This window comes from Varroa destructor, unplaced genomic scaffold (genome assembly GCF_002443255.2).
Source record: "Varroa destructor unplaced genomic scaffold, Vdes_3.0 BEIS01000005.1, whole genome shotgun sequence".
Taxonomy (NCBI): Eukaryota; Metazoa; Arthropoda; class Arachnida; order Mesostigmata; family Varroidae; genus Varroa; species Varroa destructor.
The window spans coordinates 41,870,542-41,884,903 of NW_019211458.1; the positions used below are offsets into that span (position 1 = coordinate 41,870,542).

At 43.0% G+C, this 14,362-nt stretch overlaps 1 protein-coding gene across 1 annotated transcript; it reads right to left on the bottom strand.

The window, feature by feature from the left end:
• Positions 1–419: 419 nt before the first annotated feature.
• On the bottom strand, positions 420–4,327 carry LOC111251643 (uncharacterized). The gene has a single exon (XM_022808401.2). It carries the CDS (start codon positions 4,080–4,082, stop codon positions 3,090–3,092), a length of 993 nt encoding a protein of 330 aa, XP_022664136.1. The 5' UTR covers positions 4,083–4,327; the 3' UTR covers positions 420–3,089.
• Positions 4,328–14,362: the final 10,035 nt, after the last annotated feature.

The window sequence follows — 14,362 nt, forward strand, 5'->3', positions numbered from 1 at the left end:
ATGGGCATTCACGCGTTGCTCGCCACGAAGAAGAAGGAGGAAGCAAATAAAACACACGATAGCATTACTGATTTCTTCATTCGATGCGAGTGCCGAACGTAGTCAAGTGATTTTTTTTCTCGTAGAAAAAGACCTCTCATAGATTCAACCGTGCCAGTAATTGACTCTGTTTCGTAAGCTAGATAATGATATTTGCCCTTGTTAGCCACCGGTCACTACAACACAATTTACAAGATAAAAAATTTCTCAAGACCGGATCCTGCGTTTCGCAACGGCCGCAAATCACAGCGTCTGAACTTTATGTTGAACATTCTTCAATATCGATACATTATAAATACATTGGACACGAGTTAATGGCAAGGACTTTGTGTACCACTTTTCCGCTAGCAGAGGCTAACTACGAAAGGAGAACGCTCAAATTTTATTTCTCGGGGGGGGGGGGGGAAGCGGCGCTGCCTTCAACTACTTCAGCTTGAAGGTTGCCGTCTTCAGCATTAATTTTTTATTGAGTCTTCTTATTCAATGTGTTGACACTCAATGGCCAATAACATTCATAATAGGCCATTATAGTCCAGGCAACAAGAATCATATTATTACAACAATAGGAATAGAATTAATCACTTAACGGTAATAATATAATTATATTATCATCATTAACAACAACAGAAAAAAATCAAAATTATCCGAACTAGAGATAGGTCCGTCACTAACTATACAATACAGCCTTCCGTTTATATGCAATCCGGGGTATGATTGCGTCTGCCACAGTAATATACTATCAATGAGCGGGGCATTTTCATCTTGCTTCATCCGAGTAGCAGTTAACTGCGTCAACGGGAAACTGAACAAAAGTTTTGCAGTAAGTCAACAGTAATACTCATAATATTACTCAGTATCAATAACAATAAAGGTAGCAATAATGTCACGAAAAAGTGATCATTATCATGAACAAAGTACTTTTTTTTTTGCTTCACAACCAGAAATGGCACCTTTGTGTGTACAAAGTAAACTAATATACGTCAAGGTGTTACAGGTTTGTCCTGCTCGTTTTTTTTTTTTTTAAATCTTTTTAAACAAGTTGTTCTCCATCTGACGCTCAGCCGTCTTCATGTACTTCCGTGACATGTGGTCTCATCTTCTCTCCATCTGTGATTTTCATCGGTACCCTCTGTTCTCCACAGAGTGTACCCATCCTTAATTTCGTTGCTTTATTTCGTCCGCGGCGCTATCACAAACTTCAATTTATGCTTCATTCAAAGCCTTAATAATTTAAATTTACTAGCCTACCGGATATAATGCGGCGTGCGACAACAGCCGTACGTTGTTTGTTGTGAGTTTTGAAAAAACTGACCGACGCAGATGTTCCGTTGATCGGAAGTGGATAGACGGAAAGTAAGTAATGGAATACAGACGTCTGGTCAATTTAGAAGCTGTATTTAAGCTGTTGGATAGAAAAAGCTCGATAGGCACATTGCTCACAATTCAGCGATCTGTAGACAGCATAACTTACAAAGTAAAAGATGACATGATAAGGAAGTCTAGCAATACAAGCCAATGAAATTGAGAACATCAATTGAAAACGAACAAGTTAATAGACGTAAATGTGTGAATTAAACATAACGAAATAGAGCGATGTTTAGCGAGGTAGTGAAAGTAGGACCATCGCAGGATATAACTGTATTAAAACATTGCAGTTCCTCTGTCTATAAAACTCTCGCAGAAATAGGTTCTCCGATTGAGCTGTTCAAGCGCCCCCAATGTGGGTTGGGCTCGTGCGTTTCGCTCAAACGAAACGAGTAATATTAGTTACCTTGCATCATTATGCCGAAAACCAAAAACTCATGTCTCTTCATAAGTTAAAACACGATTTCAGCAGAACCTCGGCCGACGAACTTACTCGTGGTCGCCTTGGCCTCCCGCTTGATCAGATGACTGGTTTGTCTTTTCCTCTGTAGAATGAATATGACTTAGATGAACTACACAACGATAATAGTGATAGTTAATAATGATAATAATATCTAAGCAATCTTACTGTGTGATATTACTCCTTTGAATTCGTCTGTGCTCGATTGATACTCATTTTCTCCTGTACGTATAGATCGTGCACGATTATGCATAATTAACTATAAGGGTTTTCTCTCAAACATATGTCATCACATGTGGCAAACTTTCCCTAACAAGCCCCTTCGAGTTATAGTCTTTCTATTTCCCTTAGTGTACAGAGGTAAGCGGATGGAGCTTTCTTCTTCTTCACTCGTTTTCACCCCTATGTCATTCTACTCTAGCTGATTGACGTGTGTGCTAACCGGAATCAACTCCAAAATTTATCAAAGTATACCATGAAACAATATCTGCGATGTTCCCTACAAGGGGGCCTCAAGGTCTCGAGCCCATGTTATTAACTGGTTATCTAGGAGTATAACTCGAGGATGGATAGGTGTATTTGCTTTAATATCACTCCAACGTGTTGTTGGACATGACCGCTGTATGTAAAGGATTTTGCCACGCACACGCCGCCTTCCGTCTCCGTTTCTCTATTCACTAATCTCTAACAACCAATTTTGCCTAGTCAGACATGGAAGCAATATGGCGCTTTCGTCGTTTACACAGTCTGCGCACAATTCAGTAGATATCTTCCGTTCTTAACGTAAGTGCGTAATTTCGACGGGGTGACACGACACGGTCACTAACAAAAGTCCCATCCATGGGCCAGGCTGTTTGTGTGGGTGACCATGTCTCGGTTAACCTACAACACTGAATCCACAAACCTGCCCACAAGCGATCGGCTGACATCGGCTACAGCGTAAAATTGCGCGTTCTTCTCATATCACCCTTGATAGTGATAAGGCAATATGTGTCGACCGATCCACTGAATAGTATTTAGTAAGAATACTGCACTATCCGTTTGTTTATATCTTGTGGCAAATTGAACTAGATCAAACGAGTCTAAACCGGCGAGTCTTTGCAATTCGTTTTTCTTAATCATGGTCACCACCATACCACATTTGTACTGGTAGTTTTTCCGCTACACGCAGCTGCTGGCCTATAACCGTCGGATGTACGACAGCTAATAAGTGTCGTTGCAATGGTTACTGCTGCGAGTTATTCTGTCCGTCGGTGTTCTCTTCGTAATCGTAGTATTCATATTCGGCGTTCGGGTCGACGGTTGTCGTCGTCGTCGTCGGGGTGGGCGTCGTGGTCTGGGCGCCGCCAAATGGGCTGGGTCGACGAATGCTGGGTCGGTTCAGTGTCAAGCGGTTTGGCGTTTGGAGGTTTTCGGGTCGTTGGGTCGACGGAAGGGTTCCTGGGACTCGTGGAATGAGGCCAGCCGGAGAAGGCGGCGGCGGTGCTGGAGGTGCAGGGCCGAACTGAGGAATAGCAGATCGCTGAGGGGTAGCGTACTCAACGGGCGTCTGCGTAACGACAAGCTGAGGTCTAACTACAGGTGATGAAGGCCGGCTATTGGTCCGGGGAGGAAGGAATGCACCAGCTGGAGGACGGAAATCCTGCGGCGGTTGCGGCTCGAACTGAACCGGCTGAGGAATCTGGGGAGTAAACTGACGCTGGGGTGGTCTTGGGCGAGGAGCAGGTGTTGTTGTGGTTGTTGTGGTTGGGCGCAAGGGCTGGCGCCGATTTGAGGAGCGACGCGGCGAGGCCGTAGTTCCTTCGTCGTCATAGTCGTCATCAGACACAGATATAGCGGGACGCCGTCTGCGAGTCGGCTCTAGTGGGAATACCGGCTGAGTGTCGACCTTGAACACGGAACGGTAGTCATCCTGAGTGTCGATGGTGCCCTGCACGTTGTCGTAATAGCGTTCAGCTAGTGGACAGTACACCTTGTCCTCGGAGTTACAGATTCTTGAGCTTTGCGAGAACAACGTGCCATTAGGGCAGGCGAAACTCATTTTTGTCAACCGGTTAAATTGCCCAAGGGCACAGATGTGATAGACCTGGCAACCGAGCTCAAGGTCAGCGTAGTATTCTCCGGCGTTTTTATCACGGCACGAAAATGCCGTCTTGGGGAAGTCGTGCACATTAAGCGAGTTCGCGACGGCAAGAGCCGCCATCATGAAGAGCTTCATCGTGAATCGTTCAAGCGCTATCACTGGCACCCCCTATACGATAATGTGTTGATAATCCAGACACGGCACAGATCTCTCACCGCTTTTCTACCACTAACTGTCTCTGTTCTTTACGTGATACACGCTTTCGTTCTTTTTCGTTACTTGTACTTTAGGTAAAACGATTTTAGCACGGAAACCTCGACGAGCGTCGCACTTTACCCGCCGAACGTACCGGCAGGCCTAAACTGACTCGCACGACGCGATTGTAATGGGTATTATAGGGGTACCACGTGAATGCGGCTTGCCATTTGGGAGAGAGTGGCGTCAGCCGGTGTTCTCCCAACGTCTTTGTGCCAAATGGTAACAGCAGCAATAGCAACTAGTATAACAGGTAGCTAAAGGACTTGCGGATGGTGGGTAGCAGGCGTCAGAGCTGGTGTTCCAGACAACGAATCGCTTCACAATGGCAAGACAACGTTGCTTTGCTACACTGGCACTTTGTCCACGAGACGATGAATGGACCCCGCATGGCGCAGATTCGCACTGCCTTATCGGCAAACAGCGTTAGGGCGTAAAACAAGCAGGACGACGCGAGGTGCTGCTGGCTTTACGAATAATGCAAAGTAACTAGGTAGTAGTCAATGCGTCAAACAATAGTCGTTGCAGTTTTCGTTGTGATGATCGGAGGAGACAACGAACGTCGACACAGGAGGAGGTGGCTGGTAGACGCAAGGTAGAGAGGCTAACTAGCCAGTGGCGTGCAAAAGCACAGAGAGAACTACAACAAGATGCGCTTCAGACACAGAACCTAACGGAGCTAGGCCAGCACCAAACCGTCTTCCATTACCGCTATAATTAGCTTCAGCCTTCAGCTGTTCAGTTTAGTCATACCCGTCATTGCCACTTCTTGCACCTTACGCGACATCTCAGCACGACGGTCGACAAGTCTCTGGGCTGTGGATCGGTGGAACCGACCGCAATGACTAACACAATTTTACCACATAAGTCACAATTCCGTTACTATTTGCGATGGCGTCAGGCTAAAGCACATATACACATACAGGCTGCATTCAGCACACAAGCAAGTTAATCACCCGCTGTGTGCTCGTCGCTAACAGGTCTACTAAATCCGCAACCGCTTTCGCGCAAGGGGTATAAAAAGAGAGAAAAAAAATAGATTCCACCCCTGCTCGTTTCATTGATCGCCTTTACCGAAAATCATAAAGAACACAACAGACATTTTACAAAAGCTGAGGCGGAAACAACTACTTATGCAGTTACGGTAGGAGGCAACTGCACCACTGGAAATGTGCATCCACGGACGGCAGCAAAAACAACAGATTAGCCCGCACACAGCTTAACTTCGGAACACATTATGCATTTCTCTCTCTCTCTCTCTCTCTCTCTCTCTCTCTATATATATATATATATATATATATATATATATATCTATATGTGTACGCGATGGGTCTTGTCATCGCAGGCGCGGGATCCACGCGGTGAATGTCTCCATGACCCCTGCAGACTGCACTTGGTAGGATTCGATCTCATATTTATAGTGTTTATATTCGTGGTCAATTCCTGCGTCTCGTGCTGACTGAACTATTAATGGAAATAGATAAATGTTCTTGTATGTATAGTATTGAATTTAGGCGCGCACGCGCATTAATTTTTTTTCACTCCATTGTGGGCCGGCCCAGCATCAGTCAAAGGCAAATTCGCTTTTGTTTTTTTTGCAAAATTGGTTTCTATATACATATTTTTCGATATTAAAAACGACAGATCATACACGCATTTTAATCACAGGTGACTAGTTGTTCTGGCAACCCGACGACACACGCAAAGTATATCATTTCGTTGTCAAAAGAAAACGCTCTACTTTGTGTTTCAATGGTGTTTTTATAAAGATCTACCGTTAAGCTGTCAGCGAAGATTAGCATGGCCCCTGCTCAAAGATCAGGCAAACTCATGGAAGGGTTACAATGATGTATGTATGTATGTATGTATGACACATTCGACAGCAAATACTCAAAATAGAACCTAAAATTCTTTTCGTGATTCTTTATGACAATAGCACACTGTTTATTTTATAGGTGTGTATATATATATATATATATATATATATACACACCTATAACAAACAGACGTTAAACTTAAAATCAGTGCGCTGTTGTCATCGATATAGAATCTAGATTAAACGCAGAACCCCCCTATTGAAAAGTCGAACAGCTACGGCAGTAAATATATTAGGTTAGAAGTCAAACGATGTAAATTGCGATAAAAAAAGAAAAACGATAAACAATACGAGACATAGCGTTACATTTGATTTTTGATTTTCCCCAAAGGATCACCGTCTTCTTTGTAGCTTTTTTGTCTGTAGCTTATGCTTAATAATGACAAGGTTTGCTAGCAAATCTGTATTTCTTTTGGTCAGACATTAGTCGTAGCAAATAATAACTATCGCACAACTTTTAAGGTCTTCAACAATACTAGCTTGTAATTTGCAGCAGTCTCACTGGTTCACTGGGGCGCGATGAGCGATGGGATCTTTAAGCATTGAAAATTTCCTCTTCTTCAAATTCTAAAGCCCACTTCTTTGGTATTTAATACAAAGCAATATTGCAGCCTCTATGAGCCCTTCAATCCAAGTTTAAAGTTGAAAACTAAACCAATTTCTATGAAAAGTTATAATAAAATAATAAGATGTATTGGGGTAAGTTCAGAGCAAGGCAATGTTTTCCCTTAAACTAAAAACTATTTTTCCATATTGAATTCTTCTCTATCTTCGTGTTACCTTAGGTATGATAGCATTATTTGGATGAACTATACTTCATCGCTGTTCGAGCTCAACGTTTCATGGAAACTAATGATATCGCTCGGTTCAGGCTATACATTTAGCCGCACTTCCTTTTTTCAAAGAAAATATCATGAGTACGTAGGAAGATGAAAAACGTCGTCGTTTTTACACACCAGACTACTAAAATGTGAGCTTTATTCCTTATTCAAAAAAACTGAATTAGCCTAGCGAAAATTTCGCTTTACGTTCACTTGGCACAAAGTTAGTCTCCCTTACATAAAGCCCACGCAATTGAACCACTTTGGCCGATCCTCTGGTCGACCCACACGAAACCTCGGTACCTCACGAAGCACGAGACAATTCATTGTGATCTAAACGAGCTGCTAGCTACTACTGTAGCCTTTATTGGCGTCTGTGCTAGCGATTCTCGTTTGAAAACTGTTGTAGATTCTTCAACATATTGTCTCCTTCCTAAACGGGTTAAACTCCATCGACTGCCGCTGCCACCAGCTCTACCGTCGTAACAACCACAACAACAACGACGACGACGATGACGAGCATTAACCACTTCTGCTTCAAAGATGATTGCCACCTATCGGCTTCATCAGTGATAGTTAGAAACGTAAAGAAAAATAGACAATTCAGTTCAAACTTACTCGCAAAAATTGCCGTTCATCTCCTCCAGCTGCGATTCATGTGTCCACCTTCTACACGTGTGCAGTTAGCATCGTCAACAGGCGTACGTCCGACGGGCGTATGGACTAGTCCCGACAGACGGGTGTTCCGGCGCGCGGCCTTGAATTTGGAGCTGGCAACGAGACGCGGACACGAGTCGCCGGCTCGTCACAGCTCACATTTTAACTAGCTTCGCTCCAAACGAAACCCAGTGGTGAGGAAGAGGCAATGTCATTGATTGAATCGCTCGTTAGCTGCGGTCTCGCTAAGCTTCAAGAGCGACGACAACAATTATAAGAGGCAGCAGACTATAATATAGACGGGCTCATTTGGTGTCCTGGTGTTGCAGCAGCCGACAGCCGTAGTAAATCCAAGCATCACTAGCATGCTAACATCGATACCCGTTGGTAAAATAAAATCTACTACGGGAGCAATGTAAATAAATAAAGGTTTAATTAAATACGCGCGGTCCTCACGCTAGCCACAACTCGACCAGGGTAGACGGCAAATTGAGGGAAGCGGACTTTACTGCCGTGGCCCCTGTAAACTAGCACGACCGGTCGACCACCGTCATGAACGTCCCAACACCGGAATTAGCAACAGGCCTCCTAAATAGAAGCTCGTTCCCTGATGATGGAAGCTGTTTCTAGCGCAATTCATCTAATGGTAAATATGGCCGCACTTCCGCCAGGTGTTCGCCACCCGCCTGCTATCGTCAGCTTCGTCATCGCTCTTGTCATTGCTGTTGTTTTCCTCGCCATTTGCTATTTGAAGATAGCAGCGGTCTATACGGAGCGAATTACGTTGCCGTAGGCATAGATGTGTGTAATTTTGTGTGTTAGATCGAAATTTACTCTGTGTATTGTGTCCTGTATGAAGTGCAACCGATTTACTGCCGAAACACATCGTTGCATTAAGCAATAACTAATAAAATCAACGCCAAAAAAAAAAGAAAAAAAAAACATTTAGTACAGAAATAAATTATGAAACTGTTACATCGACCAGCTTCTGGAGAAGCAGTAATCATTTATAATTACATATATTATTAATCATAGGGTGTGCATGAACACGAGCGCCTAATACGTTGTAAACAGCTGCCGTAAAGTTAAGCAATTAGGAATCGTTATTGGTTGCATCATGGCGTATGTTTTACAAAAACATAACAAAAATTCTTCTGGTGTGATTTTATGTCTACACTGGGATCGTTGCTGGGTTGCAAGAACTTGACCGCGCACGCACACAAACAGCTAAACATACGCTGATCTGTTGGGTACGCTCAACCCATTTCCGTTGGCTGATAACGCTACATCAGTCATGGGGGCATAGCGTTATTACCAGTTGAACGGTTTTGTTCGAAACAGCTAAAATGGTTGGCAGTTTTAGATACAAAACAAACACGTAGATATGCGCACGAATGATCAGAAAAGATATCTCGTCGTTGTATATAGCCTCTGAACCGTTATTATATAGTTAGATCTATTTGTATCTATGTAAATGTAAGCATGGTCAATATGGCTATGTGACACTACTGTAGATGTGGCCTTTGGGAATACCAATGTTGGATTCTAATCTATTCGATAAGTAAGAGTTAAATTTGTATCAGACATGATTTAACATGTATGGTAAGGCCAAAATGGCCGAATACATTTTGCTGAGGGTATCGGCGATCATAATAATAGTTAAACGAAAAAACAGCCGAAATAGGTTGGCACAACTGAGCCGGTACTCAGCTGTACCGAAGACAGCGTAATTTATAGGTCAACGCGTTGATCTGAAACAAAAACATCTTCAATTTACCGAGTCACTAGTAGAGAGCTAAACGTGCCCAGTAGTGTGCTGGTAGGGTTAGGTCAGCTGTTCACTGCTGATCCTAAGAGGCATAACAATCCCTGTTGTGATTTCAATACAACGGCTCACATTAATGTCTTAAGAAAAAAACTCTGTAGCACAATTACAGATCATAAACACTGAAGAGGTGTCTAGTGAATTATACGATTCAATTTTTGTAGTATTAATTTTTTTTTGACTGATCTACTTACGGCGATGGTCGTGTGAGTGAGGTACCTGCCTTCTCGGAGAGACCGTTAAGTCCTGGAAACGCATCGAGCTTGGAGGTTCGCCTATCACCATTTCGTAATAAGCATAATTTGGTCGACGAAATCAAATAACCCTTGTCTTGAAAGTTATCCCAGTTAACTTTCTTAAATCGAGCCGAGGTCTTGCAGTATTTTAGGCATGTATACTCTGCCAAGCTGCTTGAAGTTCATGCGCTTCATGTTAGTAAGTAAGTAAAATTGAGTCTTTCATGTAGCCGAGTGGTTTATGAATAGGTTTTATGGTATCTATTATCTAGTGTATTTTGGCGGCGGCATAACCGTTGCTACTACTTTGCCATACTTTGCTATTCATTTGCCATTTGAACCAAAAGCAGCATACAGAGGAAGATTCATGCGCTTAGAATTAATTATCAATGCAACGAACGTAGGCGCTTACTATGGCCTAGTTTTTACTGTTGAGGCATTGCTTGTATTAGGATAGCCAGTGAGCCTGAATTGGTGCACAACGAATATTCCATAGGGCAGTAATCGCGCACGACAATGGTCTGTTGACATGGCCGGAAAGATAAGATCTGAAAAACCCGTTTTATACTTGTTATAAACATTATTATGATTATTCAGTTCAATTATAATAGAACTATAATAACGATGTTTAGTATTTCATTTATCAATTTGTCCACGACAATAGACGGTCCATTTTCGAGCCTATCTAAACACATGTGTAATTTTTTTTTATTATTTTTATATATATATATATATATTAATATATTTGTTATATTAATTGGTAAACAATGAATATGCGATCAAACTATGGTATGGAGCTTAATAAATTTAGATTCAGACAAAAGAAAAATCGCATCTGCTCAAGATAACAGTTCAGCTAATTTTGTAGCATATGCAAGGCAGTATGCAATTTTCTCCTTATCGCCGAGAAATCCCTGTATTTACGCGGCGTAACAGACCACCAACGACCCTACTTGATACTGCCAAATGTTATCGTTTTTTTTTCTTTTTGAAACTAACCGTTGCACTCTTTTGCAATGAATCCATGTGAAACACGTTCGATTACAACAAATGAATTTAACGGCGCTCTACGGCTTTGGATTCCGTTTCATGCCAGATTTTCAGTTTCACGCTATGTGGAGCTCAGGGGGTAGTCAACTTTTTCTTGTTGAGCCTTTTAGATGCTGATATAAGTTGCAAATCAACATTTGATATCTATATTTATAATCTTTTCTATCTTCTATAATCTATTTCTACTTTTGGTTCTCGTGGTGTAACGTGATGTAACTAGAAAGCTAAGGGTGTGGGAAGTCCCTTTCGTTTCGAGCGTAGAAAGCGACAGATCGAACTAAGTTCCAAATATAAACTTCAAAGTATAGGTGCAAGCAGGTCAATATCGTATTGCGAATTGTATTCGTAACTCGGTCACTTTTATCCTTGAGTCGAACGTCGATTTGTTCAGTCTTCTTTGGACGTCACCCTATGCCTTCTATTTATCATTGCATTTGTCATTGAGTTGTTTACGCGAGAGAACTTCTTCCCGATGCTAAGTTCGGAAAAAGGTTCGAGCAGTTCAAACAGCCATATATGCTACCTACGATAGTTAGCAGGCCCGGTAAGAGCAATCTATCGAGTATAATATCCAAGCTGCCCACGCGAACTAAGGATAGACTGAGCTTATTTAGGCTACCCGGTTGCAGGGGATCAGCTAGATTTCTTGTACCTGCTTTACTTATTCAACAGTAATACATAACAGCCCTTCTATCTACTTTTATAGACTATCGTATCCAACCATCAAAGAGCTCTGTTGTCTTTCGGTACCAACTAAGATAACACGCCAACAAATAAAAAGATTATTACTACACTTGTTCGACTGCTCAAGTTATTCAAAATGATCAGCTTTAGCATGTTTAAAAAATTATCATCGTGTTAAAATAGCATGCTTGAAAAAAGTAGACACTTCTATTCTTCGGAGCACTTTTGGCACTCTTCTTCGCTGCCTGCGTGCGTCATTTGCCCGGTGGAACATTTCAAAGGTAGGCCAAGCCACGGCACGAAAATCCCCGCAACGTTGGTGATTGCAAGGGCGGCTGATGTCGATCATTTGCTATAATAGGTGCTGCACTGCCCCTACACTACAAGTGGCATCTAATGCCATAGTGGACGGCTGTTTAGATAGCTGCTGGCAAATAGAAACGCGGTGTCATAGATGTACTACCCGCTGTTTCGGCGGCAGCGTTGCCCACGGCGAGAAAGCACGCACTGTCCCCTCGTAATATGAAATGGATGCCACAACGATTTTATCGAATTCGCACAATTCCTTTTGATTTTCTTTCGTCCTATTCTCCTATATTTTCTCATTTTGTCGTCGTCATCTTTACGTTTTTTGTCTTCATTTTAATCATGATCATCATCACCTTCATTGCCACGATGTTTTACATGGCTATATGACCCCACTTGACGTCTCGCGAAACAGCGTGTAACTCGGCAGATGAGGCGCGGGGGGGTTAGTTGGTGTTAAGGCACACTGAAGCCTATGTAAAGAGGAGAAAAGGTCTCATAATTGCTGTCCGTTGCGATGGCCGCCGGATACTTCCACACAGTAGCCTGAACAGCTGCAATATTTGCGCCAACAAGAGTTATCGACATAATGTCGATAGCAATGAGCACCTAATCGAGCCTGTGGCAACCTTTACGTTCACCAGATATCGAGTCGAGGTTTCGACCTTTGGCTTGCGGGCCATCATAGAAGAGCATTTTCTTCAATATCACCGTGAGGTACGAGGACGACAACCGGTGCACGAAAGGATGAGGCGGCAGGGGGATAAAGCCATTACACGCAAGCGCGTCTGTCCCCATGTTTATCTGCCTGCTACTCTGCGTGTAACAACACGGTCGTCGCTCAGCGGTCGCTTATTCGTTCAGTTTTTCGTCGGCTCATTCGACGCCTACCGTCTGCCATCGGTTGACAACAGCAACAAATTTCCGATCAATTCGCGATAGAAACAAACGAACGTATTCAGATGACCTTCCGGTGACCTCTGGTCACTTCGGTAGCAGAACTACGATGCTGCAGTGATGACCCGACAACATCACTTGAATCGTAGAAATGCTGCGACTGCTGAAACCGACTTCAATTGTGAGCGCCTCGAAGGGCGTATATTGCTGCCATGACTACTTACTGCGGCTAATGCTACTTCAACTGTTGCGTTGGGTGCTGTTGATGACGGTAACTGATACTGACCTATCAATGGCTGATGCGGCAACAGGGCTAGATTCAAAGATCAGTTGTGAAACAAAGCCCTGATACAGCCGCAGTCATCCGATCACCTCGATACGTCCAGCCCAATTTTGCAAGTTCCAGCCGACAATGATTCTACCGCCGCTGTTGTTGTTGACAGTGTTCGATACGATATAGTGCTATTGTCAGGTTGAAATGGTTCTGCTTATACCGATATTCTCTGGCTTCTTTTGTCTCTGATTAGATCTTTTCAGATCGTCAACTACCGGCTACTGATACTACGACAGCCGTTTACTGGCCGCACAATATTTCAACGCAGGATTCGCAAGTGGTGAACTTGTGCGCCGCGACATTAGGGATCTTTCGGGGTCTTTGAGTGCCGATTGCCATCGTTGACTTTTAACGCGGACGATCGGTTGATCTTCGGCGACGATAGCTCGTCGATCTGCCCACCCTCGTCGATTGACTAATTCGTATTGTCGAGTGTCACCATTTGACTGATGATTATTTGTTCGTAGATCTAGAGGTTCAGCGGTGATTTTCTTGCTTAAGAGTATGTTTTCGATCCAGCTCATGGTGCTCAAGTGGCAACCCATAGAAATTAAGGGTATAGCTATTTGAATGAAGAAATCGATCATGAACGTTAATTGTACAATTATATGTCTGAGCGTGGACAAAAATACACATGTCTATGTAATTTTCCCCATAGGGGAGCAACAGATGAGATCGGTTAAGAATGCGACTATGGGTAATGTGTAACATCTGAAAATTATATGATAGATTCGTCATATGGATATTTATCGTTCAATCGCAGTTGATAGCCACAGGTGTTTACAAAGAGTTTAAAAAACCAGTTCCAAATGCGTCAGCTTTGAATATTCATGTGTTGTATGTATATATATATATGCCGACAAGCTATATCGATAGCAATCAACTTTTCAACAAAATTACCAGGACGCTTCTGTGTGAAAGGAAATTGTAACCAATTGGTATCACACCTACACAGCTTACCAATGGCGCTTGAAGCTGCGCGTAGATAAAAACGTTCCTCATAATTTCCCATTTTACACCCATCCTAGTGGTCCTCCCAGCCTGAATGATCTGTTCAATGTCTGCGCTTCAACGACGTAGCAAAGCGAATAAGTACCGATGCATAGACAGAGGCTGACGCAGACCGGATGTTAAATAAAGAGGAAAGAGAGGCGAATGAAGGTGTTGCTCAATGTCTTCGTGAAGACGTAATAGGGAAAGTTTGGCATGATCTTGCCATGTAATAGCATCTTAGGTAGCGTTATATATATTGCAAGTGCAACCAAAATCGAGCTACACGTTACAAGCGTCTACCACCTTCTAAGCCAACTCGTCCATGGCTGCTTACTGCGGATAATAAAGTGCTTGCCTGGCGGTTATCGTTAAGACTATAACTAGTGCATACGATGAGAGATGGAAGGAGGTCTGCTCCCGACGCTCACTTCGTTATGTTCCGAACACAGGGAACAGGAAAAAGATTATTGCTATGTGGATG